The sequence below is a fragment of the Hemiscyllium ocellatum genome, chromosome 3, assembly GCF_020745735.1.
Source record: "Hemiscyllium ocellatum isolate sHemOce1 chromosome 3, sHemOce1.pat.X.cur, whole genome shotgun sequence".
NCBI lineage: Eukaryota > Metazoa > Chordata > Chondrichthyes > Orectolobiformes > Hemiscylliidae > Hemiscyllium > Hemiscyllium ocellatum.
Window position 1 is genome coordinate 46,620,618 of NC_083403.1, and position 26,908 is coordinate 46,647,525.

The 26,908-nt window shown below is 40.1% G+C and overlaps 1 protein-coding gene across 2 annotated transcripts in view; it reads left to right on the forward strand.

Annotated features, from left to right (window-relative positions):
• The window catches only part of casp8ap2 (caspase 8 associated protein 2), a 42,700-nt gene extending 17,939 nt beyond the window's left edge, over positions 1–24,761 (forward strand). For both annotated transcript variants that reach the window (XM_060849752.1, XM_060849751.1), the window contains exons 6-10: positions 590–705; positions 3,525–6,028; positions 11,320–13,957; positions 21,495–21,594; positions 24,261–24,761. In XM_060849752.1, coding sequence (XP_060705735.1) covers positions 590–705; positions 3,525–6,028; positions 11,320–13,957; positions 21,495–21,594; positions 24,261–24,323 — 5,421 coding nt within the window. In that variant the 3' untranslated portion in view covers positions 24,324–24,761. The remainder of the gene's footprint in view (positions 1–589; positions 706–3,524; positions 6,029–11,319; positions 13,958–21,494; positions 21,595–24,260) is intronic.
• Positions 24,762–26,908: the final 2,147 nt, after the last annotated feature.

The following is a 26,908-nucleotide window of genomic DNA, read 5'->3' on the forward strand; positions in this document are numbered from 1 at the left end:
CTCATGGGATGTTGACGCTGCTGGCTGGCATTTATTGCCCTTATTGAGGCAGTTGAGTCAACCTTATCGGCGTGGGTCTGGAGTCACATGTCAGCCAAGGCAGGTAAGGATGAGGAAGATTTGTTTTTATGATTGGAGTTACTTATACAATCTGGGCATGGCGGGTTGGTGAAGTAATACAGGTTCAAACTGATGTAAATTCAATGTTTCAAAGCTATTATGTAAACAAGGATCAATTTGTGGACTTTTTGGTAAAGGGTCATGGCATAAACTCTGGAATCATTTTAATTGTTGAAGACCGTGATGACAAGGTAAGGATCTGTGTATGTGGTTCAGTGAACTAAGAAAAACTTTCCTTGTCCCTGTTGATCTAACTAGAAGGGCACAGAAGATGATAGAAAAAGGGAAGTAATGGTACTTATGCTAAAAGCAGATGGAATTCATTTTATTTACTGTATGTATGAGGCAGGTTAGTGTGACGTTGTGTTCTACTAGTTGCACTATCAGAAACAGTTGACATGATTCCACCGCCTACAGTGTGATTATGAATTGGCTGTAAAACAGTGTTCCCCCTTCTGTTTCTTCCCAGAACTCCACCCTGTCAAATGAAAATACCCAGCTAAAGAAGAATATATCAGCACTAATAAAAACTGCTCGCCTGGAAATTGTCCGGAAGGATGAAGAAATTAATCGGCTTAACAGAAGGTAAAATAGTCGTGACACTGAGATAAAGTTAAAAGGAAAATTCTGTGCATGTGTGTGTGCACGCTACGGCTGACTTGAACTGTTACTTTCTAAGGCTACAATATGGTTGAGTTGTCCTTAATATAGAGTCATAGAGATATACAACATCGAAACAGACCCTTCACACCCGGCCGTTTTCCCTGGAGCATCAGAGGCTGAGGGGTGACCTTATAGAGGTTTAAAAAATCATGAGGGGCATGGATAAGATAAATAGGATGGGGGAGTCCAGAACTAGAGGGCATAGGTTTAGGATGAGAGGGGAAAGATATAAAAGAGATCTAAGGGGCAATTTTTTCATGCAGAGGGTGGTACGTGCATGGAAGGAGCTACCAGAGGAAGTGGTGGAGGCTGGTACAACTGCAACATCTAAAAGGCATCTGGATGGGTATATGTTGTAGAATAAGGGACTATCCAGAGGAATCAAAGGTAGGTGGACTAGACAGGATGTGGTAGTAAAGGATCTGAAGGAAAGGAAAAAGTGTTTTGTTTATGTATTGTCTTTTACAATCTCAGGACAAGTTGAAATATTTTGTAGTCAATTTTCAAGTCTAGGGACTGTTTTAAAATAGGGAAAACATTATGTAGCTCGAGCAGCAGTGCAATAATTTATTTTAATGATCTTGTCTGTGAACTAGTTTGGGCAGACCCTGGGAAAACTCTCATGTTTGCATAGGGCCTGGTACATCTGGAAAAACTAGATATCATTAGTTTGAATTGGAGATGCATTATCATTGAGTTAAGAGGCAGACAGTTTTTCCATTGAATCAGTGAAGTTTGAGGAGTAGATGCATGGAGTATTATTTAAGGCTTTGACATTTTGAATAAGGAGAGACTATTTTCATTGGTCAGGCAATGGCACTTATAAACTTAAAACCATCACCAAATAGAGATAAACTTAGAAGCAATTTCTTTACACAAATTAAGAGCATTTGATGCTCTGTCGTAGAAAATGAGTGAAACAGAGCTCGCTGTATCTTTTCAGTGAAAATCTGATAAATGTATAAAACGAGGATGTAGGTCTCTGAAGTGGGAGGAGGCAGCGGGGATTTGTTTTGTATGATCCTAGACTAAGAGCAGGTACAAATATGATGAGCAGAATGATCTCCGATTCTGTGAATGTCTTGATTTGAAACCAGCTTTAAATTATGATGTTAGCAGTTCCAATTTTGCCATGGAACATTAACAACAAAATTTGAGCCTAGGCATCATTGTGCAACAGAACCACCCTGATAAGCCATTGAATATGACACCATGAATGACCTTGTTCCTCCAGTTTCTCATGTCAGTGAGAGCTAGGCCTAGAGAAGACAAACCTTTTAACATTGGAAATGTATATTGCCAGATGGAGTCAAGCTTTTTTAAGTGGACTACATAATAGAGCAGGCAGTTGCATACACTTTACTAACTGTTGTACTCAGCAAAGAAAGAAGTACAGGTAGTACTTCTATAACGCAATGGTTGCGTTCTTGTGTAATGCCGCATTCCCACTTTAGAAACAACACTTCAAGTGTTGGTGATGAATTGCATTCTAGCCAACATATGTTTTAAAAGTTCATGCTTTAGAAACAGTGTCCTCAATTCATCAACCACATTACAGCGAATTTATAGCAGAGCGACCGTAAACTAGCAGATGCCTGCATCACGCTGCGCTTATAGATATCTGACCATTGCTACTGCAAATGGAAACCCTAATTTGTTCTTGCCTTTCATTTTTCACATTTCTTTGCAGTGTTGACTCCTTTCATCGTGCTTGTCTTGTAGACACCAGTTGCCGTTAAATCCCTTCTTGGAAGGTCAGAACTCATGGTTGACTTGCTGGCTGGAATCCACAAACAGATGCTAGTAGTATTAAATAATGGACAAGAATGAGCATTAAAATCCCAGTGCTTCAACTTGTCCCATGCCCTCTGACCTGGGACATGAAGCATTGCTGGTGCTGTCACATTTACGATCACTAATATGCTAACAGTGCGGTACGGAGTCAAACAAATGATCTTCCTGGATTGTCAGTTTCATTTAATCACTTGATAGCTAGTGAATCATCAAGGAGGTGGTGGTAAAAGTGGCAATGCCCAATAGTCACAAAACACAGTCGTCTTTAAGCCATATTCTTTTAACAATAGCTCCACCACATCCACTTTATTGCATAGGAAGGTAATGAGTTTCTAAACCTTAGTTTTAACTTTTTACTCTTATGTGATCATTGCCTTTCTGCTGTTTATGTATACAGAACAACCTTGATTATTTGAACATTAATTATCCAACATCTCAGGGCCCTGTAAATTGTTATGAACTGTATATAAAAACGCTCACTGAGAGAGACATCCACCAGGACGAAAACAGTTCTTTTGTAATCCTGCATTAACAACGACGGCAAATAACGCAAGAAAAAACTGAGCTGCAACCTGAAGTTCCTGTTCTTAGGGAATCTTGAGCACCTGTACCAATCTGCAATACCACGGAAACAAATGTTGAATTTTCTTTTTGTCCAGTTGCTTGTGCTCTTTTCTCTCTCGCGCTCTCTCTCTCTCTCGCGCTCTCTCTCTCTGGCTCACTCACTCTCAGGCTGTCTCTCACTTAGTCATTGACACGAACACAGGATGCTCCTGAGTGGACCAAAAGTTCAGTTAGAATGTTCAGTATTGCTTCTTTAGTTTACGATCAGATCAGTAATCTGCACAAAATAATCCCTGTCTGTCTCGTTCGGATAATCGAGTTTGTTCTGTATTGGTAATATGGAGAGTTACCTTTATGAATAGTTTCTTTTTGTTTTCAATCAGGCAGTCACTTAATTGGATTGGAAATCCAGGACTTCGTCATTACCATAAGCAACACCACCATCCCCCTGGGTCGTTCAATGTTCCAACTACACCACAAACTGACAACAAATGTCCCAGTCCAATACTTGACTGTCCATCCAGACCTGCACACTGCCAGCCTGCTGCTCATTTAAACAAACAGAGAAATTGTTTGGAAGGTGGATCACTCCGAGATGCAAGCCAACTTTTAGAGCCAAAGGCACAATGTAGTTTGAAAAACTCTCTTCCCAATTCTCAGTCAGTCCTGTGTGTGAACTCTTCGAGTAAACTATCCCCCCACACAGGTAAAGAATCAGCCCATCGAAGCAATGTATTGATGGATAAAGTGAGGCCCTCTCAGAGTGAAGAGAAAAGAAGAGTTGATAAAATAAATGGTGAACATTTGGGTAAACATACAAACATTGAAAAGTTAGACGATTCTATCACAGAACTCTCAAACCTTCGGAAAAAAAGCAAAGGATCCAATTTTCCAGAAAAGTCTGATAAAGTTGAGCAAACTTCTCTCAGCATAAGACCACATTCTGAAATCAGAGGCTCAAGCCGTCACACCCCGGAAAAGAAGAGGCATCACTTCAATCAAGATGAACTTATCAACTGTTCAAAAGAGAGTCTAGAGACAAGAGACAAGAGAACCTATGCTGAAAAGCAGGAGAGACATAGAGAGAAAGATGCAAGAAAATGTGACCCCAGGGAGAGAGAACAGAAAATGGGCCAGAAAAAAGATCAGAAAAGTAATAGGGAAGTTGACAAAGATAAGCTAAGAACTGACAAGTTGAGAGGTCACACAATTGAAAAGGAAAGAGACCCAATAAAGCGCCATGATAAAACAAAAGACTATTCCAAACTGACGAAACCTGCAAGCCCTCAAAAGCATTCTAGGCGGAACAGTTGTACAGTATCGGAGCACACTGTTGGAGAAAGGCGAGACTGCAAAATTGACGTTAAGAATTCAGGAAAGGAAAGAAATGTTGAGGATAATGGAGATCGAAGAAACAAACGTTCAAAAGTGCATGATCATGAGACTTCCAAGGACAGTCCCAAACAATGTGGTAAAGATGATAACAAAAACCTAAAAAATGATAAAATTAAAAAAGACGACAAGAGTAAATCTGAACAAAAAGATAGAAGAAACCATAAAGTTAGCAGGCATTCTTCAAGGGATGGAGGGGACTGTGCTAAAAGAGAGAGCAAGCGTCGAGAAGAAAAACATAAAACCAAGTCATCTGAGAGTCCTGAAAATACGACCAAGAGGCCTTGTACGGATCAGACACCAAAGAAAAAAGAAGAATCAGTCTGTAATGATAGCATGGCTAACTTGCTCACTTCAGCAGATGAACAAAGTTCAGTAAGAAACACTGATCCCAAGTTACATTTTATGGAAAAATTGCATCTTACTGTTTCTCCGGTGAAAAAGCCATCCACTATCCTTTCTGTAGGAGATGATGAAATGCAGTATAGCCAACTGCTCAGTGAGGATGAGGTGGTGGAAGTGGCGGAGAAAACAGCATCTGCAGAGGTCGGCTTTACTTTGGAGAAAATTTCCAGCCAGTCTGATGAAGCACAAGCAATGGACGTAAACTGCGGATCTACTGAGTCACCTGTGGGAGGAACTCAGACACAAGCAATGGATACAAACTGCGAATGCACTGAGTTATCCATGGCAAGAACTGAGATCCACACTTCTTGGGACACTCCAAAACCAGTGGAACATGTAGTTAGCCAGAAGGAACCACTTCAGGTTGAAGAGGAGGAAGGTGTTCAAGTCACATTAATAGAAAATGCTCCAGATCAACCCATGGAGTGTGACTGCATTGTAAATGACTCTGAAAAATTGGCCTCAGTCGTTGTAGAGACCATGGGAACTGTGGAAGTAGTCAGTGAAGCAATTTGTGAAGTGACTGAAAGTGCAATGCCAACTGTAGAAATTGAAGGCACTGACCCTGCAGAGGATGTGCAATCTGCTAGAAATGCTTCTGAAGCTGATGATGAATGTGTTAGTAGAATGAGTGGAAAATCTCCACGGCCTACAGAAGCTGACTGTGTTTCTGCAGATGGACCATGTACAAGTTCAGATTGTCTAATCGAACTTGATAGTGCAGTCAACAGTGAGAAGGTTGTATCTCTGAATATTGTTGAGAAACCTGAAGATTCGGGGAAGTTTGTGGATGTCAAGGCAGCAGATACTGAAGAATGGACTCGGAATTCAGAGCCAGATTTCACTGGTTGTGAGTTGCAGCAGCCAAATGGAAGTACTGTGTATTCTTCTTCAACTGTCAAAGAAACACCTGTTGAAAATATTTGTATAGCTGAAGACCAGGAAGAAAATTCCATTCAAAGCATTGACTTTACTTACATAGGGTCCATACCGGAACCAATCAGTCCCTTAACCAGTCCCTTACGGCCTGTTAGGCCTTCAACATTAGAGACTTCTGGTACACAAAAGGAAAAGGATGTTGACGACAAGGGTAGGTGTTTGTTTGCATATTCATAATTGTTAGAAGCATTTCCTCCTTTCATACATAATTGAGGATTGGCACAAAAGTATTTTTAACAAAATACATTCTAATACAAATTGTTGGTATTTTGTTCAGATAACAAACCTAACACTTTGTCTGAAAAGTAAATGAAAATTGCTAAGGTGATGAAACATTTGCTTTATTTATCTGGTCGATGTATATAGTAGCTATGTGATGTGGTCAGCACGTCCATTTGACTTCTCAGTCTGACTTTTAGTCCCATTCCTTTCCTTCAGTGATTCATTTTCACTGAACCAGGACCAGGACCAAGCATCGGGAATTGTTTTCTTTGGAGCAAAAAGGTTTAAGATGCACAGCAGTGTAAGAGATTTTCATAAGTTGAAATTCACTCGCAGTGTAGGTAGTGCAAAATTGTACAGGTAAACGCCATTTAGTAAATGACTCAAATTTAAGACAATTTGCAAAAAAAAAACAGAAACGTGATAAATATTTTATTTAACTTGATGAGCTGTAATCTGGACTGCTTGCCTGGAAGACTGGTGAAAGCAGATTTGAAGGTAGCCTCTTTGAAGGGGATTTGATTTAAAAATTTAAAAGCAAAGTGTATTGTGTTGAAAGCTGGCGAGTGAGACTAGGGAGTAACTTTTTCAGAAAATCAACAAATAGCTGCCTTCAGTGCTCTACAAGCTTAGGCTTAACAGCACTATGTATTCACTAGGGGCATTAGAAATTGCGATGAGACAGTGAAGATGAAGAATAGGACACAGATACAAGATTAAAATAATTTGCAAGGGATTTAAATCCCCAGCAAAAGTAAGAGTAGTGGGCAAATTGGGGCATTGGCGTGTTGAGGATGGAATCTGTGACGGTGTGACTGAGGCATCGTAAATATTTTGGCATGTGTGCTTTCAGAGTGGTAATCAAAAGACTGGAAGGAGATGAAAGACACTCTCAGAATATGAGAACATTAGAAAACAGACTCATTAAGGTATACTTGGTGGATAGGTCACTGCTCGGATGGTATGCTATGCTCTTCAGGTCATTGAAAGAAGGCAGACCATTGAAGTAATCAGTGAAGCAATTTATGAAGTGACTGAAAGTGTAATGCTAATTGTAGAAATTGAAAGCACTGACAAAAGCAGAAGATGTGCAATCTGTAGGAAATGCATCAGAAATCGACAATGAATGTGTTGTTAGAATGAGTGGGAAATCTCCACGGCCTATAGAAGCTGACTGCGTTACTGTATATGGACTAAGTGGGAGTTCTCATTGTCGAATTGAACTTGATCATCATAGAACCAACATACCATTACATTAATCTTTCTATCATCTTTATGCAAATATCGCCATGAACATAGAACGGCAAGTAAGAACAGGCCCTTCGACCCATGATGTTGTGCTGAGCATTTATCTTAATCTAAGACCAACCTAACCGACACGCCCCTCAATTTACTGCCATCCATGTGCTAGTCCAGCAGCCACTTAAATGTCCCTAATGTCTCTGAGTCTACTATCATCTTTGGCAGTACATTCTATGCACACATCACTCACTGTGTAAAAAACTTGCCTCTAACATCTCCCATATACTTTTCTCTACTCACCTTAAAATGATAAACCCTTGGGACAGCCACTTCTACCCTCGGGAAAAGTCTCTGGCTCTTTACTTTATCTATGTCTCTCATTACCTCGTACCTCTCTTCCTCCTCCTTTCCAGTGTGAAAAGCCCTAGTTCACTCAACAACGCTTCATGAGACAAGCCCTCCAATCCAGTCAACATCCTGGTAAATCTCTTCTGCACCCTCTCTAAAGCATTTGCATCCTTCCTATAATGAGGACACCAGAACTGGACTCTAAATTACAAGTGTGGTCTAACCAGAGTTTTATAGCGCTGCCGCAAAATCTCGCGGCTCTTAAACTCAAACTCCCTGTTAATGAAAGCCAAAACGCCATCTACCTTCTTAAAAACCGTAGTAACTTTGAGGGATCAATGTACGGGGACCCCAAGATCCCACTGTTCCTCCACAACTGCCAAGAATCCTGTCTTTAACCCTGTATTCAGCATTCAAATTCAACCTTCCAAAATGAATCACTTTGTATTTATCCAGGTTGAACTCCATCTGCCACTTCTCCACCAAGCTCTGCATCCTGTCACTGTCATGCTGTAGCCTGCAACAGCTGTTGACACTATCTACAGCACCACTGAACTTTGTGTCATCAGCAAACTTACTAATCCACCTTTCTGCTTCTTCATCAAAGTCATTTATAAAAACCAAAAAGAGCAGAGGCCCATGAACAGATCCCTGTGGGACACCACTGATTGCCGGCCACCAGGCAGAATACTTTCCATCCACTACCACTTGCTGTCTTCTTTCGGCCAGCCAATTCTGTATCCAGGCAGCCAAATTTCCCTGTATCCCATACCTCCTAACTTTCTAAATGAGCCTACCATGGGGAACCTTATCAGATGCTTCTCTGATATCCATATATACCATACCCACTGCTCTACCTTCATCAACTTGTCTTGTCACATCCCCAAAGAATTAAAGAGGGCTTGTGAGGCATGACCTGCCGCCCTCAAAGCCGTGCTGACTATCTTTAATTGAGCTATGTTTTTTCAAATAGTCATAAATCCTATCTCTCAGAATCCTTTCTAATACCTTGCTTACCACAGACGTAAGACTGGTCTGTAATTCCCAGGGATTTCCCTATTCCCTTTCTTGAACAGAGGAACAACATTCACCTCCTTCCATTCATCTGGTTCTACTCATGTGGAGAGTGAGGATGCAAAGATTGTCTTGCTCCTCGTTTACCGTAGTAAGCTTGGATATATTTGGTCAGGCCCTGGGGACTTTTCTATCTTGATGCTTCCCAAAATTTTCTGCACATACACTTTCTTAATATCAATCTGTTCAAGCTTATTAACCTGTTCCATGGCGTTCTCATTATCAACAAGGTCCTTTTCTCGTGAATACTGAAGCAAAAATCTCATTCAGTACCTCGCCTATCTCTTCAGGCTCCAGGCACAAGTTCGCTCCACTATTCCTGATCAGTCCTACCCTCCCTCTGATCATTCTCTTATTCCTCGCATTTGGGTTTTCCCTAATCCTTCCACCAAGGCTTTTTTGTGCCCCCTTCTAGCTCTCCTCAGTCCATTTTCGAGTTCTTTTCTAGCTACCCTTTAATTCTCTAAAGCTGTGCCAGAACCTTGTTTCCTTCTTCCTCTTAACAAGAAGCTCCTCTTCTCTTGTCATTCAAGGCTCTTCACCTAACCATTCCAATCCTGTCTCAGTGGGACAAAGTTATCCAATACTTGCAACAAGTGCTCCTTAAACAGTTTCCACATTTCTGTTGTGTATTTCCTGTAGAACAATTGTTCCCAATTTATACCCCATAGCTATTATACTGTCTAATAGCAGTATAATTTCCCCCTCCTCCAGTTAAATACCTTCCCATACTGTCTGTTCCTATCCCTCTCCATGACTGTGGTAAAGGTGAGGCAGTTGTGGTTACTGTCACAGAAATGCTCTCCCACCGAGAAATCTGACACCTGGCCTGGCTCATTGCTTAGCACCAAATCCAATATGGCCTCCCGTCCCCAGTCAGTCAATCTACATATTAAGTCAGGAATCCTTCCTGGACACACCTGACAAAATCGGCTCCATCCACACCATCTGGACTAAGGAGGTTCCAATCAATATTGGTGAAGTTGAAGTCACCCATTACAACAACATTGTTACATCTGTACCTTTGCAAGATCTGCTGTCCAATCTGTTCTTCGATCTCTCTGCAGCTTTGGGGGATCTGTAAAGAAAACCCAATAAAGTGACTGCACTTCCATCCATACTGACTCAGTAGACAAGCCCTCCTCAACCTCCTTTTCTGTAGCTGTGATGCACTCTCTAATTAACAATGCTACTCCCTCCTCCTCTTTTTTTTTAACCCTCCTTTTTTTTGAAAAGATCTAAATCCAGCAACCATTTCTTCCCCTGTGAAATCTGTGTGTTATGGCTACAACATCGTAGTTCTAAGTACTGATCCATGCGATTGAGAAAAACTAACGTATCAAGTTTCCTCAACAAGAGGATAAACTAGATGTGGTCCAAAACCAATTGTGGAAAGACTCTTGGAATCCATAATTTGAGATAGTGAGGACCGCCAATGCTGTCAATAAATGTGGTGCTGGAAAAAGCACAACAGGTCAAGCAGCATCTGAGGAGCAAGAGAGTTGATGCTTCATGCATAACCCTTCATCAGTTTGAGACTAAGCGAGTAAATATTAACTAACAAGCATTTCTTAATCACAGCCAAATATTTGAAACTGGGATTCCAGTGCTGTATTAGGAGAGGGGAACAAACAGATTAATATTAGATTATCCTAACAAACTTCCATTATAGTTAAAATGGATTGCAAAGTGGTCTTTGCTTCAAAAGCATTGTAAAGATGTGAGTTTAAAAGGTTGATTTGAGATTTTTTTTCCACCCTTCATTCCCTCACTCCCTCCCAAAGGATCTTTTTTTGAAATAATATGCTGGAGGGATCAACTTTCTGTTGGACTGAGAGTTGGTCATATGAGTTGGAATTTTACCTGTCTTACTAAATTAATGACTTTGTGACTAGGTTTTCTTTCAAGTTCCGAAAGTGATGTCTATAGTGAGAACTGTACCATGAATAAGCCATGTGAGGTTATTTTGTAACTTACTTCAATCTCTTGCACCACCAATCCTTCATACCAACGTGTCCTCTAATTCTCAACAGCACAGTCCCAGGGATCCACTCAGATATTAACACGTGCCCAGAGAACCATATTTTTTAACTTTCAAAAAGGCACTCGTTAGCTATCTTGAAGGAAACAGGGTTATGATTGTAAATAGCTGCAAAAATATTGTCATCAAGTCAACCACGACAGAAGACAAATTGGAGATTCTCTCTGAATCTGAAAACCCTCATCTGAACATCTCTCCTGGAATGGTATTTGTACAATTAATTTTAAATAGCTTGAATAATTTACCTGATGCATATTTAAATGTGATACATGTATGATTAAGATTTTGTACAATTCTAATTGAATTGCATAACTGATTCCTACCATCAAATGCTAGATTAAAGTTAGCATAATGTGAATTATTTGTTTTTGTGAGTCTTTTCTAAGGTTGTGAAAAGTGTGGGCTTTCTGTATTTTACCTCATGGAGTATCTGTCTCAGTGCAAAAGATGTTCAAATTATTTATGAATTATTAATTCTGCTTAACTTGCTTTGTTGCACATTTCTCCTCGTTTAGATTCTACCCTGAAAGTCCAAGGTGATTGTCCTTCAAGGAACTACACTCAAGAGCTGAATAAAAAAGATCAGGAACCGTTGTGCAAGACTGGAGCAAAGGCATTGGGCATTTTGTTCGAGAACTGTTTTTCAGAAGAAATAGAAGAAGGAGAAATTGTGAGTGATGATGAAGCTTCTGTACCTGAAGTACAGAAACTAGTGAGTGACGTTCAGATGGAGAAAGAGAACAATGACAAAGTGAAACGTAATCCAAGTAAAAGCAGACCCAAAGAAGAAGTAAGATTGGTAAACTGCTCCTCCGAGGACTTGACCAAAATAAAGAGTAGTAAAAAACAAAAGAAATCGGAAAAGGTGACTTCAAATCAAAATGCTGATGTGGAAATTCTCAACCCCAGTTCTGCAGAAAGAGATCAGATTAAGTCCTCGGTCTCAAATTTGATGGGAGCCTTAATGGTGACTCGCAAGACTGTTCGTAAAAAATACATGAAGCTCCATAAACAGTTTGAAATCCATAAGTTTCAGCGGATAGTTGAAATTGCCTCTGCCGACTTCATCTCTGTTGTTAAAAGTTCCAATTTTCCAAAGTCCAGGCGGCCATTAAAGGCCTCAATCTGTGCAGAAATTGAAAACATTCTGATGCAGGCTAAGTGCAATGGGATTGTAAATAGCATTTTCTCACAGCAGGCCCCAAATATGAAGGAAAAACTCTGGATGTTTGTGGACAAGCAATTTGATTTTATGTTTGAAAAGGTGCGTGACATGTTTATCTCTTGTGAGAGTATAAGTCTAGAATTGGCCTTGGAGGAGAAAAGGGAAGATGAGAAGTTTAACAATAAACAGAAGAAAAATACAGTGGTTAAACAGTTCAAGGACAGAGTTGGCAACAAATTATCAAAGTTGAAAGTTTCCCCCCCTCCTTCAGGGCCATCGTCGACAAATACCTTGTCAAGCAAAAAGAACTCTGGCAAAAATAAACCAGCCAATGATGACCGGAAACTTAAAGGAACTCCAGTATTAAACAAGCATTTGAAGAAGAGTGTAGTATGTTCAGCTAATGGTATCCCCAAGGAAGATGACCTGAGCACAAAAGGCAAATATGAGCTGCCTGTGACTCAGGTGAACTTGGTTGATCCACCAGCCAGTTCCAACACTGTGAAAGACTGCCATGATAAAACAGAACTTGGCATTCTGACTGAACAACAGGCCTCTACTCTCACATTTAACTTGGTAAGTGATGCTCAAATGGGTGAGATATTCAAGTGTTTATTACAAGGCTCAGACTTTCTGGACCAAGGGATTACAACTTTGGAATGTAATTCCTGGCCTATCCCAGATAAGGTACGGCCTGACATCGGAGCACAGATCTTGAGTAATGATTCCACTTCAGAGAAACCTCCACCAGTGTCTCAGCTGGATACTGCTACATGGCCTCCTGTTACGCCAAACACACATACAGTTGGGTTAAGGCCACCACTTGATCTGGACATTCTAGATGAAAGTTGCATGCTGGAAATTCCAGATAAGGTGATGCAAACCAAAGATTCTGTGATCAGTCCAGGTGACGATTCACATCGACAAAGGATAATCAAAAGTAGTTCAGTTCCAGAACGTACCTCTGTTCCCTCTATTCTCATGGAGGATTTGGCAGTTTCTCTTACAGTCCCCTCACCTCTGAAATCAGATGGGCAGATCAGCTTCTTAACATCTCAAAATGGGGAATCTCTGCATGAGGAAGTCAATAAAGCAATTTTGACTGCACATTATAGTGAAAGTGCTCTTCTTGATGAAGAGGATGCTTCAGAGCAAGATATTCACTTGGCGTTGGACTCGGATAATTCAAGCAGCCAGTCAAGCAATTCTTCAATGTGGAACAAACAGGTTTCAGCCTCCTCTTTTCAGTATCAGCTCCAAACCCCAATGCAGGCAGTCATAATGGAAAAATCAAATGATCATTTCATTGTTAAGATTAGATGCAGGCCCCCTGATACCAAAACTAGTCAACAAAGCCCACCTTCTGTGGGATTTGAGCTGGAACCAAATAATGACCTTGGCACCGAGGCAGTCAATGAGTCTGCAGTGCCTTGCAGCAGCGGGGGTGTAGTGCTTGGTCAGGATCAGGCACTGTCAGAATCAAGTCACGATCAGTCTTTAACTGCAAAACATCCAGAAGATAGCAGCAAAAACATGGATAAGTTGGAAATAGATGCTGATGTAAAACTAGCTCATTCTGAGGAAGATCGGCCATCAATTGAAAAGCACAAAAATGTGGAGCCTTTACTTAAAACTCCCAGGGACAGTGCTGCGAGTGAGATCTTGACCACAGCAACGTGTACAGAAATGGTTTCAGGACGTGGTGCTTTGAGTAGCAGGAAGAGGAAGTGTAACGTGAAAGCGGATTCCACCATGAAAAGATCACGAAAGGAGAATGAGCTTTTGAAAAGCACTAAGAGCAAAAATAAAGAAAGCAAATGTAAACGGACATCCCCCTCTTCAGCAAAGAAAGCTCTCAGCAGCAAAACAGTAGTTACTTCAAAGAAAACAATGGTAAATCCTTCCCAGCCTACAACCAAGTCACCAACTAGTCTTCCTGCTAAAAATGTCATCAAGAAGAATGGTGAAGTTGTGGTAATGTGGACCAGGTAAGAACACTCAATTTGTAGATATTCAAAAACATTTGTAGAAATGCCATCCCCCAGATCCATTATTATTAGCACCTCCTTTAATGTAATTACAAATATTCACTGTTGCGAATCCCATTTGTAAGGTGCACTTTGTTTATAACTGTGAAGCTTTGGTAAGTGGACATAGTCCATATTGAGGAATGACCATTATTGAAAAGATGGCAGAGATAATGTCACTGCATTCTCACCTCTTTCTGCATTGGGCCCCATTCTAACCAAACTTTGTCTCTGGGCTCCCCTTCTGGTTCTCATTTTGCATATTAACAAGAACGGTAGTAGACTCGCCAATTTTAAGGGCATTTAAATGGTCATTGGATAGTCATGTGGACGAAAATAGATTTGTTAAGGTTAGATCGGCTTTGATTGGTTCACAGGTCGGCACAACATCAAGAGTCCAAGGGCCTGTATTGAGCTGTTATGTTCTATATGTTCTATAACAAACCATCTAGTGTATAGTAACAGCATTGGCGAGGCAAAGGTTTACACAAGATGGCATAAAATAAGGGCTGTGATGTGGAGGTATTGGTGTTAGACTGGGGTGGACAAAATCGGAAGTCACATGACACCAGGTTTTAGTCCGACAGGTTTATTTGAAATCACGAGCTTTTGGAGTGCTGCTTCTTCATCTCTTCACCTAAGTGCGAATTGACTTTGATTCAGGAAACCTGGATGTAGAATTGGTTTGGGTAGAGGTTAAGAATAGTGGAGAAAGAAGTCACTTGTAGGGCAAATTTAGATAAATGTGAGGTGCTGCGGTTTGGAAAAGCAAATCTTAGCAGGACTTATACACATAATGGTAAGGTCCTGGAGAGTGGTGCTGAACAAAGAGATCTTGGAGTGCAGGTTCACAGATCCTTGAACGTGAAGTCATATGTAGACAGGGTGGTGAAGAAGGCGTTTGACATGCTTTCCTTTTTTGGTCAATGCATTGAGTGTAGGGGTTGGGAGGTCAAGTTGCGGCTGCACAGGACATTGGTTACACCACTTTTGGAATACTGTGTGCAGTTCTGGTTTCCCTGCTATAGGAAGGCTGTTATGAAACTTGAAAGGGTTCAGCAAAGATTTACAAGGATGTTGCCAGGGTTGAAGTATTTGAGTTATTAGGAGAGACAGAATAGATTAGATTAGATTACTTACAGTGTGGAAACAGCCCTTCAGCCCAACAAGTCCACACCAACCCTCCGAAGAGCAACCCACCCAGGCCCATTTCCCTACATTTACCCCTTCACCTAACACTATGTGCAATTTAGCATGGCCAATTCACCTAACCTGCACATTTTTGAATTGTGGGAGGAAACCGGAGCACCCAGAGGAGACCCAATTAGACACGGGGAGAATGTGCAAACTCCACACAAGACAGTTGCCTGAGGCGGAAATTGAACCCGGGTTCAATAGGCTGGGGCTGTTTTCCTTGGAGCATCGAAGGCTGAGAGGTGACCTTCTAGAGGTTTATAAAATCATGAGAGACATCAATAGGGTGAATTGTTAAGGTCTCTTTCCCATGATTGGGGAATCCAAAACGAGGGCGTAGGCTTAAGGTGAGAAGGAATGATTGAAAAGGGACCTAAGGGGCAACCTTTTCACACAGAGGGTGGTGCATGTTTGCAATGACTTGCCAGACAAAGTGGTGGAGGCTGGTACAATTACAACATTTAAAAGACATCTGGATGGGTATATGATTAGAAAGGGTTGAGAAGGCCAAGTGCAGCAAATAGGATTTATATGGGATATCTGTTCGGCATGGATGTGCTGGACCAAAGGGTCTGTTTCCGTGCTGTACATCTCTAAGACTTTAAGTCTACAGGTCTCTGAAGAATAACTCCAGTACAAAGAGAAATATGGTGTGCTTCTGATAAAGGTGTAGTGATAATCACTAAGTTTAATCCACATAAGAACTGGTAAAATAAGAAAATAGCCTTGATTAATTTATAGAATATTTTTGAACAGTGTAAACTGGAACTGATCAGACAGCAGGTTATATTAGACTGGGTATTGTGCAAAGTGACAAGTTTAGACCATTAGACATAGGCGCAGAAATAGGCCATGCAGCCCATTGAGCCTGCTCCACCATTCAATAAGACCATGGCTGATCTGGAAATCCTCAGCTCCATCTTCTTGCCTTTTTTCCATAACCCTTGATACCCTTATTGATTATAAATATGCCTACGAGTAGTTCTGGGATAATGCACGTTTCAGCAGTGCGATTTGACTATAACGTCACCGACGAATTAGGGAGTGGTATTTTTGAGATTCCTTACCTTCATTGGCAATGGCTCGATTCCAGTGGGGATCTGTTTGCACTTAATTCTGCATGCGCATCGATGTCTGCGCCAAAATCTCTGCACATGCGCCGGTGACTGCACCATTCTGTGCATGCGAGAGGTCAGTGCTGGTCTTGGTGCCATTCTGTGCGTGCATGATGTCAGTTGCCGGGAGAGCAGCTTTCAGTGAGAGGTATTGTACGGGGAGCAGTTTTCTTACAATTTTTAAAATGTACTGTTAAATTTACTTTTGTTTCGTTAATAAATGTGATTTCAACCTTCATTCAGGCTGTGCTACACTTGGCGTTAGACTTTTGGGCGGTGTTTGAGCGATCGTGATATTTATTTGCTGGTCTGCCCCAACCCCACTTTTCCCCTAGGCCCCATTATTTATAATCAGTGATTTTTGATTAAGCGAGGTTTTGCTGAAACACAACCATGGTGTTATAGGAGAACTACCTTTATTTCAACCTCTGAATTACCTGAATAACCCAGCCTCAAAAGCTTTCTACAGTGAAGATTTCTTCGGATTCTCAACCTTTTTGAGAGAAAAAATTCCTCCTCGTCTGTCTTAAATATGTGACCCCTTATTTTGAGATTAAATACTGTGGTCCTAGACACTATCACAAGGGAAAATAGCTTTTCCACATCAACCTTGTTACGTCCCAGAAGAATCTTCTATGTTTTAATAAGATCCTCTCTCATTTTTCTATGTACCAGCAAGTAAAGACACAATCTACTCAACCTATCCTCATAAGCCAATCCATCCATATCTGGTATCAGCCCACTAAATGTTTCTGGACTATCTCCAATGCAGTATATATTTCCTTTGATGAGGGGTCCAAAACTGTTCACAGTATTCCAGCTGTGGTCTGACTAATTCTGTGTATAATATTAGGCAAACTTCCTACTCTTATACTGAATTCCTTTTGAAATAAAGGCCAACATTCCATTTGGTTTCCCTTTTACCTGTTGAACTTGGATGCTATCTTTTTATGATTCATGAGTGAGGACTCCCAAATCCCTCTGTTCTGCAGCTTTCTGCAATCTTTCTCCATTTAAACTGCCCACTTGCTTAATTTCTCAGCAGGTTTTATCTTAAGCACTTACTGTCCCACCTATTTTTTGTCAACTGAAAACTTGGCTATAGTATGATAATTATCTCCAAATAAAGGCACCTCCGGGTTGCAGAGATTATAGTGCTTTTTTGCACTCAGTTTGAAGGAGATAAAAGTGGCTCCAAGACCATTTTAAACTTAAATAAGAACAATAATGTCTGCCTGAAAGTGGACTGGGATATTAGTCTAGAAGAAGAATTAGTAGAAAAGTGATTGCAGATTTTGGGGGATGCATTAGAATAATCGGATAAATCCTACTTTAAGGTGAAATTCCTAGGGGATTACCCATCGTACACTGAAGGAAAGGAAAACATTAAACTTGATGAAAAGTGTGTAATTGTAGGGGTCTAATAACTGGTTAGAATGAAAAGAACAGCAGAATGACAAGGATGTTGCCAGGGTTGGATGTTTGAGCTATAGGGAGAAGCTGAATAGGCTGGAGCTGTTTTCTCAGAGTATCTGAAGCTGAGGGGTGACCTTATAGAGGTTTATAAAATCATGAGCATGGATAGGGTAAATAGACAAGGTCTTTTCCCTGGGGTGGGGGAGTCCGGAGCAAGAGGGTGTTGGTTTAGAAGAAGAGGAGAAAAATTTAAAAGGGACCTAATGGGCAACTTTTTCATGCAAAGGGTAGAGCATGTATGGAATGAGCTGCCAGAGGAAGTTTTGGAGGCTGGTAAAATTTCAACATTTAAAAGACATCCGGATGGGTATATGAATATGGAGGGTTTAGATGGAAATGGGCCAAGTACAGGTAGACGATCCTTTATCCGGAATTCGGAAGTGGGAATTTTTCGAATTTCAGAGTGATAGTTTGATGGTGAAATTTTTAAAAGTCTTACCAAAGGAGCAGACTTACGAAGTAAAACACACCTTGAGAAAGAATTGAGGGCCTGCAGGTGCTGGGCTATGCCCCCCCCCATGTCGCATTTGAGTGACATGGATCAAGTGGGTGTTGACTTGGGGTTACTGTTTGCATGCCAAACAGCCTTGGTAATGAGAAAAAAACTTCACAAAAAAGACCTTCAGATTTCAGAGCTTTTCAGATTTTGGAACTTCAGATAAAGGATCACCCGCCTGCCCTGGCAAATGGGACTAGATTAATTTAGGACATCTGGTCGGCATGGATGAGTTAATTTGAAAGTCTGTTTCCATGCTGTACATCTCTAAGACTCTATGATGTGTTCATTAGGGCAAATAAATTAGAGCATAAGAGGAAGCTAGCCAGAAATGTAAGATCAGATAGCATGAGTTTCTACAGATTTAAAAGAAGGGTACAAAGAAATTTCTTCTGAGGGTGGTGAACGTCTGGAATTGTCTGTCCTAGAGAGTGGCTAGATCACAAAGTATTTAAAGAAGCAGATGGCTCTCAACATTTAGAAAATTTGATGAATGGGCACAAAAGAGGACTTGAAGCCTGGGACAGATCAGTCACAATCTTTTAGGATATTGGAGCAGGTTTGAGGGACTGAATGCCGTACTCATTCTTCTATTTCTAAATTTTTTTATGTTTCTAAAAATAAGCTCCACTCTTTAATGGACAGGAATGGGGAATTAAAGTAGATGACAAAGGAATGCAATGACTAAATACTGCCACTCCTCTGCCCATTAGCTCTTGCTAATTTCTCATTACTTTTATCCTTCTTACTAATTTTGGTTTGAAGCTGGGATCTGTGAGCTAAAGGTGACTCTTGCGTAATAGTTTGTGTTAAAAAGCAAAAAAACGATGAAAAAAAGCTTTTGTTTTTAAGTGAGACCAGGCCTCGAATTTAATTGCAGGTTTATTCCTATTACTGCGACTCCACTTTCAAGGAGCTACGAACCTGCACTCCAAGGTCTCTTTGTTCAGCAACACTCCATAGGACCTTACCATTAAGTGTATAAGTCCTGCTAAGATTTGCTTTGCCAAATGCAGCACCTCGCATTTATCTGAATTAAACTACCATCTGCCACTCCTCTGCCCATTGGTCCATCTGGTCAAGATCCTAATCGAGGTACACTACACCTCTACACCTCCAATTTTGGTGTCATCTGCAAACTTACTAACTACCTTTTATGCTCGCGTCCAAATCATTTATGTAAATTGCAAAAAGTAGAGGACTCAGCACCAATCCTTGTGGCACTCCACTGGTCACAGGCCTCCAGTCTAAAAAAAACCCTCCATCACATTCTCTGTCTTTTACCTTTGAGCCGGTTCTGTATCTAACTGGCTAGTTCTCTCTGTATTCCATGAGATCTAACCTTTTTAATCAGTGTCCCATGGGGAACCTTGTTGAATGCCTTACTGAAGTCCATATAGATCACATCTATGGCTCTGCCCTCATCAATCCTCTGTGTTACTTCCTCAAAAAACTCAATCAAGTTTGTGAGAAATGATTTCCCATGCACAAAGCCATGTTGACTATCCCTAATCAGTCCTTGCCTTTTCAAATGCATGTACATCCTGTCCCTCAGGATTCCCTCCAACAACTTACCCACCTCCGACATCAGGCTCACTGGTCTATAGTTCCCTGGCTTGTCCTTACCACCCTTCTTAAACAGTGGCACCACATTAGCCAACCTCCAGTCTTCGGCACCTCACCTGTGACTATCGATGATACAAATATCTCATCAAGAGGTCCAGCAATCACTTCTCTAGCTTCCCACAGAGTTCGAGGGTCTGATCAGGTCCTGGGGATTTATCCACCTTTATGCGTTTCAAGACATCCAGTACTTCCTCCTCTGTAATATGGACATTTTGAAAGGTGTCATCATCTATTTCCCTACAGTCTATATCTTCCATATCGTTTTCCACAGTAAATACTGATGCAAAATACTCATTTAGTATCTCCCCCATTTTCTGCGGCTCCACACAAAGGCCGTTTGCTGATCTTTAAGAGGCCTTATTTTCTCCCTAGTTACCCTTTTGTCCTTAACGCATTTGTAAAAATCCTTTGGATTCTCCTTAACTCTATTTGCCAAAGCTATCTCATGTCCCCTTTTTGCCCTCCTGATTTCCCTCTTAAGTATGCTCCTACTTCCTTCATACTCTTCTAAGGATTCACTCGATCTATCCTGTCTATACCTGACATGTGTTTCCTTTTTCTTAACCAAACCCTCAATTTCGACCCTCATCCAGCATTCCCTACACCTACTAGCCTTTCCTTTCACCCTAACAGGAATATACTTCCTCTGGATTCCCATTATCTCATTTGAGTTTTATCGACCCCTGCATTTCCATGTCTCATCCACCATCCGACCATAATCTAATTTGAGAAAACGAAAAATTGATTTTAAAACTTTACAACACTGTTTGCCTAAGTTGATAAATTGTTACTTTCTTAGCTTAAAGAAGGAGCTCTTAGCAAGTGTCTCGTCCTCCTGTCCTAAAGGTATTCGTTTAATTTTTAAGAGTCTTCTCAACATGAAATTGTGATAATTAAATCTGTGGGAAGTTTGGCTTTTTAAATTAGCACAAAACATGCTACAAATGTATTTATCATACACGTTATTTGACTTGAATTTTGCAATTCTCTGTGCTGATCATACTAAGTCTCACCTGTTTTCATCTAAATGCTCTTTAAATGATGCCATTGTTTGATGTGATAATTATTCTCAGTTAGCTGTTGAAGTATAGACTCTCATTCTTTCAGGTTTGGAAGAAGAAATTTTTACAACTTGAAAATTTAAGTTTCTTTGCATTTGTACTTATCTCTCATTCCCTCTGAACCCATCTGTTTCCCCCTTTGCTGTCTGTGCCTGATTTGTCCATTGAATTCATGTGTCAATGAACTCTGATTAATCAGATACTTAGAAGATTTTGTTGTTGACTAGCTGCTCAGTATCTCTCATTCCCCATTGTCAGCTATGTTTTCAGTGCAAAATGTTGTAATTTAAACAAAGGGCATGTTACCACATGATGGATGGTTGTTATCCTGTTACAGCAAATATTTGACCCATTAATGTCTGCTCTTCATCGATATCTCCTAACCTGCTGAGAGTTTCCAGTATTTTCAGTCTGCCTGTATATTGTTGTAAATGAATCATTTAGTTCGGACAAATTGCAATTTTTGTCTTTGTTTCTTTACACTTGTTTTAGGTTATGCTCTCTAATCCCTTTTCGTTTGTTCTTTTCAGGGAGGATGATCGAGCGATACTGATGGGTTGTCAACAGAAGGGAGCAAATGAAGAGACCTTTGGTTACATCGCTGGAAAACTGCATCGGTCCCCTGTTCAGGTAAACACTTGATACCTACAAAATGAAGCAACTCCTTGTTACTTCGTTTAGTAATACGTTGGCACTCACAGTAGAATAAACTTGCTCAAAATATATTTTTCAAACAAAGTAATTTCTTTGATGTCAGTTCCTCTTATCTGAGGAGAATTCTTTCCCATTTTTAAAGTTGTCACTGTTACGAAATGCCACGGACCTACCCTAAACGCAACTAAAGTTAGTTTCAGTACAAAATTGGATTGGCTATAGAACACAGAGGGTAGCTGTAGAAGGGTGTTTTTCTGACTGCAATCCTGTGACAGTAGGTGAAGTCTTAAATGAATATTTCTCATCTGTATTCATAAAGGAGAAAGACATTATAGCTACAGATTTCAATTGGATTGGTTCAGATCTCGAGCATGTTAATAATAACAAGGAACTATTAGATGTTTTAGTGTGTATAAAGGTGCATAAATCCCCAGGGCCTGATGAAATGTGTTCCAGGCTATTGTAGGTGGTAAGCAAAGAGTTGAAGGGACCCTGGTGGAGATATTTAATACTTCACTAGCTACTGGTGCAATGCCAGATGATTGGAAGATAGCCAATGTGGTGCTTTTATTCAAGAGGCTAGCATGGATAGGCCAGGTAATTATAGACCTATTAATCTGACATCAGTGATAGGGAAATTATTTGAAAAAATTGGAAGGGGCAGAATTAGCCAGCACTTGAAAATGTCAGAATTGATTAGGGTTAGTCAGCATGGATTTGTTAGAGGAAGATCCAATATGATTTAGTTGAGTTTTTTGAAAAGTGACTAAATGTATTTGAAGAGAGTAGTGTAGTTGATATGGTTTACATCGACTTCAGTAAAAACTTGGACAAGGATCCACGTGGAATGCTGACCCAAAGGTAAGAGCCGATGGGAGCGGTGACAAATTGGCAAACTGGATCCAAAATTTGTTTGCAAGTAAGAGACAAAGGATGATGATGGAGGGTTGTTTTTGTGATTGGAAGCCTGTGATGGTGCTGGGACTCTTACTGTTTGTTGTGTACATTAATGACTTGGATGTGAATGTAGAAGGTATAATTCCTAAGTTTGCAGATGACATGAAAATTGATGTTTATGATGGGGAGGATGGCCTCAGGCTACAGCCTGATATTGATCAGCTGGTAAACCAGACAGAGCTTTAATTTAATCCTGATATGAGTGAGATGATTCATTTTGGGACGCCTAATACAGGAAGGATATATACGATGTAAGTCTCGAGGGAGTACTGAGGAACAAAGGGACCTTGGTCTCCAAGTCCATGCACCCCTCAAGTTGTGATGAAGGAGGCATAATGAATGCTGTCTTCATTAGCTGAGTTGTAGAATATAGGGACAAGGAAGTCTTGTAGCAACTTCATAAAACATTCGTTAGGCCACAGATGGAATACTGGGTGCAATCTGGGTTACCACATTGAAAAGGATGTGATTGCACTGAAAAGGGTGCAGAGGAGATTCATCACAATGTTGCCTTGGGTGGAAAGTCTGTTATGAGGAGAGACCGGATTGATTGGGTTTGCTTTCCCTGGAGCAGAGGAAGCTGAGGGGGATCTAATTCAGCTATACAAAATTGTTATGCATCAACAGGGTAGATTTCCTCATGGTAGACATGTCTTAGATGTGAGAGTTAGTTTTGAGTGAGGAGCAAGTGGTTCAGAGAGGATTGGGGAAATTTCTTTTCACCCAGAGGTGTGTAGGACTATGGAATGCACTGCCTGAGAGGAAGATGAAGGAGCTACTCTGGCAACATTTAGGAAGCAAATGGTCAATCACTTAAAATGCCAGGGCATAGTAGGCTAAGGACCAAAGGCACATAAATGGAATTAGTATAGTTTAGTGTATGTTGGTTGGCATAGATATGGTGGGCCAAAGAGCTTGTTTCTGCGCTTTTTTGGCCATTTATTTGCACCATCATTATGAGTACCTTTTTTTCACCTTTAACAGAGCTTCAGACTTGTCTCAACTGATTTGCTGCTAAAACCCTCATTCAAGTCTTTTTTTTAAACCTATGGTCTAAATTATTCCCATGCTTTTGTTGGTGGTCTCCAATGTTGTACTCTCCATAAAGTTGAAGTTAACTAAAACTGTTTTCTGCTTCTTAACTTGCACCATTCAACGAGCATTCCTCTCCTTGCAGAACTGTATAGATTGCTGGACAAGCGCATCTTAATTTTCAAAATCTCAATTCTTGTTTCAAAATCCATTCATGGATCTGCTATTCCCTATCCCTATAGCTGATTCTGACCTCTCAACTCTCCGAGATCTCTGCGCTCCTCTAGAGCTGATTTCTTGAGTTTCCTTAATTTTGATATTTCCACCAGTGCTGATCCCAAACTGAGATACCCTCCCTACCCCTCTCACTCACTTCTTTTAAACTTGCCTCTTAGCCATCAGATCAGACAACCATAAACACGGTAAAAGAGCGTATAGCCCCCAGGGCAAGTTCGCAGTCTAGTTACTAGAAAAGCAGTTAACAGATGATCCGAGAGAAATTACCTGAATTATGGAGGGTTTGACAGGGAAGCAACAGCAACTTGGATTTATCTACCACCTTTAACGTGTTAAAATGTCCCAAGGTACTTCACGGGAGTATAATAAAACAAGTGTTCCAAGCAATTGGTATGTGGAATTTATTTTCTTTTCAGGTTTCAGAACGGTTCCATCGTTTGATGAAATTATTCAAGAAGTCAGGAAACATGAACAACTGAAAGATTGTGCATCTGTCCTTTTGTATTTCTGTCCTGCCAAGAGCATTCAAGCAGTTTTGAAGAAATATTAAGCCACAGAGATGGCTGACAACCCACGTTTCATATCCAGTGATTTTTCCATACTGTTAAACTTAGAAATGATTCTTGTGATTGCATCTCTGAAGCATTGATTTATGGAGACATATCTCAGAATGGCACACACCATACAGGAAGGACCTTTGTACCTAATTATGTCACCTTTAACCCTGAAAATCATCATTTTATACCGGACTAGCTGATGTTAACTTCGCAGCAAGCTCATTAACATATATCTTAAATCCCATGTTTTTTTCAGTTGAAGGTTCAGTGAAAGTGAATTGAAAATCTCAAGTTTTTAAAAATACATTCTTTGTTCTTGCTGTGTTCCCTCTACATTCGTCTATATTACCATCATTTGACTATGTATCCCAATGTGCTCACTGAAATGTACTGTCAGATTAATAGTCTGTAAAGTATAAAATATGTATTTGTACATAATGCAGTTTATATTTTTGTGAATATCTTTCAAAACAGGTTTGAAACTTTTTGAAGCTGTTTGCATTCACACCTGTGTAACATTTTATAGAAATGCTGTAAATTTGTTAATATTATAAATATAAGTTTTTGAAATTTACAGATGTTAAGTATGTTTCAAACTGTGAAAGACTAATTATTGTAATTTATTTTTGCTAGGTTGCAATGTGAAAAGTAAAGGTTACTTTTTAATTTTTCTATGTTTTTTTTGTATCACATCCAGAAAAAGTGTGTAATGTTTGTTGCAAGCACAGTTAGAATAGTTTAGATGTCTTGCTTGGCTTCAGTGCTAAAATTCCTTAATATATATCTCTTCATATTTTCAACTTACATGCTTCTGCTATTTCCCAATTCAAAACCAACTTCATAGATAGGTCTGGCACTATTAGATTGAGGACTGACCTCTTAAGGTGTCGGATGGGTTAGTTCAGTGTTAGCAATGGTTAGAATAATAGCTTACTACTTATTTTAGGTTTGTAGTTACATGACTTTTCCAGAATAAGTATTAAAATTGAGAATTTGAGGAGTTGGATATCTGGAAAATTTCAAGTCGCTAGAAAATAACTGCCACCATTGGTGGTACGTTAACAAAAAATCAAATAGTCAAAGGTTGTGCTTGAGGGTAAAGTGATTGCAACATCTTGAGATGGTATAGCTTAATGAGCTCTTACTTATGGAAAAAGCCTGCAAGTTCATTACAATTGCCAGTGCAACATTATATGAAATGTCTAATGCCAGACAGGAGGTTGCAGTTGACATCAGAATACTGAATACTGAAATCTCAAATGCTGATGCAACCATCTTGATAAATCTCATGATTTAATGTCGACTGCACCAAATACCTTGGGAGAAATTCACTTGCATAGTGCCTGTTCTAACACTATCGGTGAAAGTAGAAGCAGCATTTCATTTTTTTTTTCCTATTTGTGTTTTGACCTTTTGAAGCATGTACCTCAAGGGGATAGAATCATACGTACAGAAGAAGCCCTTCAGCCCATCAAATGTACATCACCAGAGCTGCACTAAATCTGCACCAGTCCCACTTCCCAGCAGTAGGCCCATAGCCTTGAATGTGTTCTGGATTTCTATAAACCTTTTGAATGAAAAGTACTTTGGAAAGACTTTGGAAAGACTTTGAATGCTAGATGAGTCCTTTTTTTTAAGATTCAGAAGAATGGGATTTTTGTTACAGAACGTTACAGGATTCTAGCAGGAATGGGCCATTTGGCTTTCGTAATCTGCTTCACCATTCAGCTTGATCAGGGCTTATCATGGCTGTGGTCTCAGTTCCAGTTTTCCGCCTACATGCCATAGCTTTTGAACCCTATGTCTAACGATGTATCTACCAAGCGATGCAGAGCAAAGGCAAGTGAAGTTGAGGTTCAAATAACCTCTTCACTTTCTGGTTAATTGTGTTGCTGACCTTTCTAAGTATTTGTTTGCTGGTAGTGGATAATAAATCCCAAATTAAGTTTCCTCCCCATTTACATTGTATTGAAAGAAAGTAGAGAAATGGTTGCCCTGACAGCCCTCATCACGCTTATAGAGAAGAATCAATTTTGCAATGATAGTTTTAGTAGTGCAGAGGTGAGGATTAGGATGCTGCAATTGGCTGCAGGCTCCAGTTTAAGAGGGAAAACTTTACCGTTCCAGATTTTTAAAATGAGATGGATGAAGTGAGTTCTGCAATCTTATAGACTGACTTAATTACATCTATTGCTTTGGTACCTGCAAAGCATGCTACCCTGGTCAATAACCAGGAGGACTCTGTTTTTCCAGCTTTTTGCCAATTTTTGGTTAAAATTGTAAAAGGTTTGTCTTTGCTGCCTTTTACTTCAGGTATTCATTTCTCATTTTAAGCCCTACATTGCTGTAAGTTTGTCTTAATTCAAATAGTGTCTTAAATTCTGTCTATTTAGTATCTTGATTATTCACTGTCCTTTTGTTCATTCAATGCTTTGTATATTGTCTATTCTAATGCTAAAGAACTATCCATTTGTAGGACTGTAGACTGCTCGGGCTAGCTGCATTAT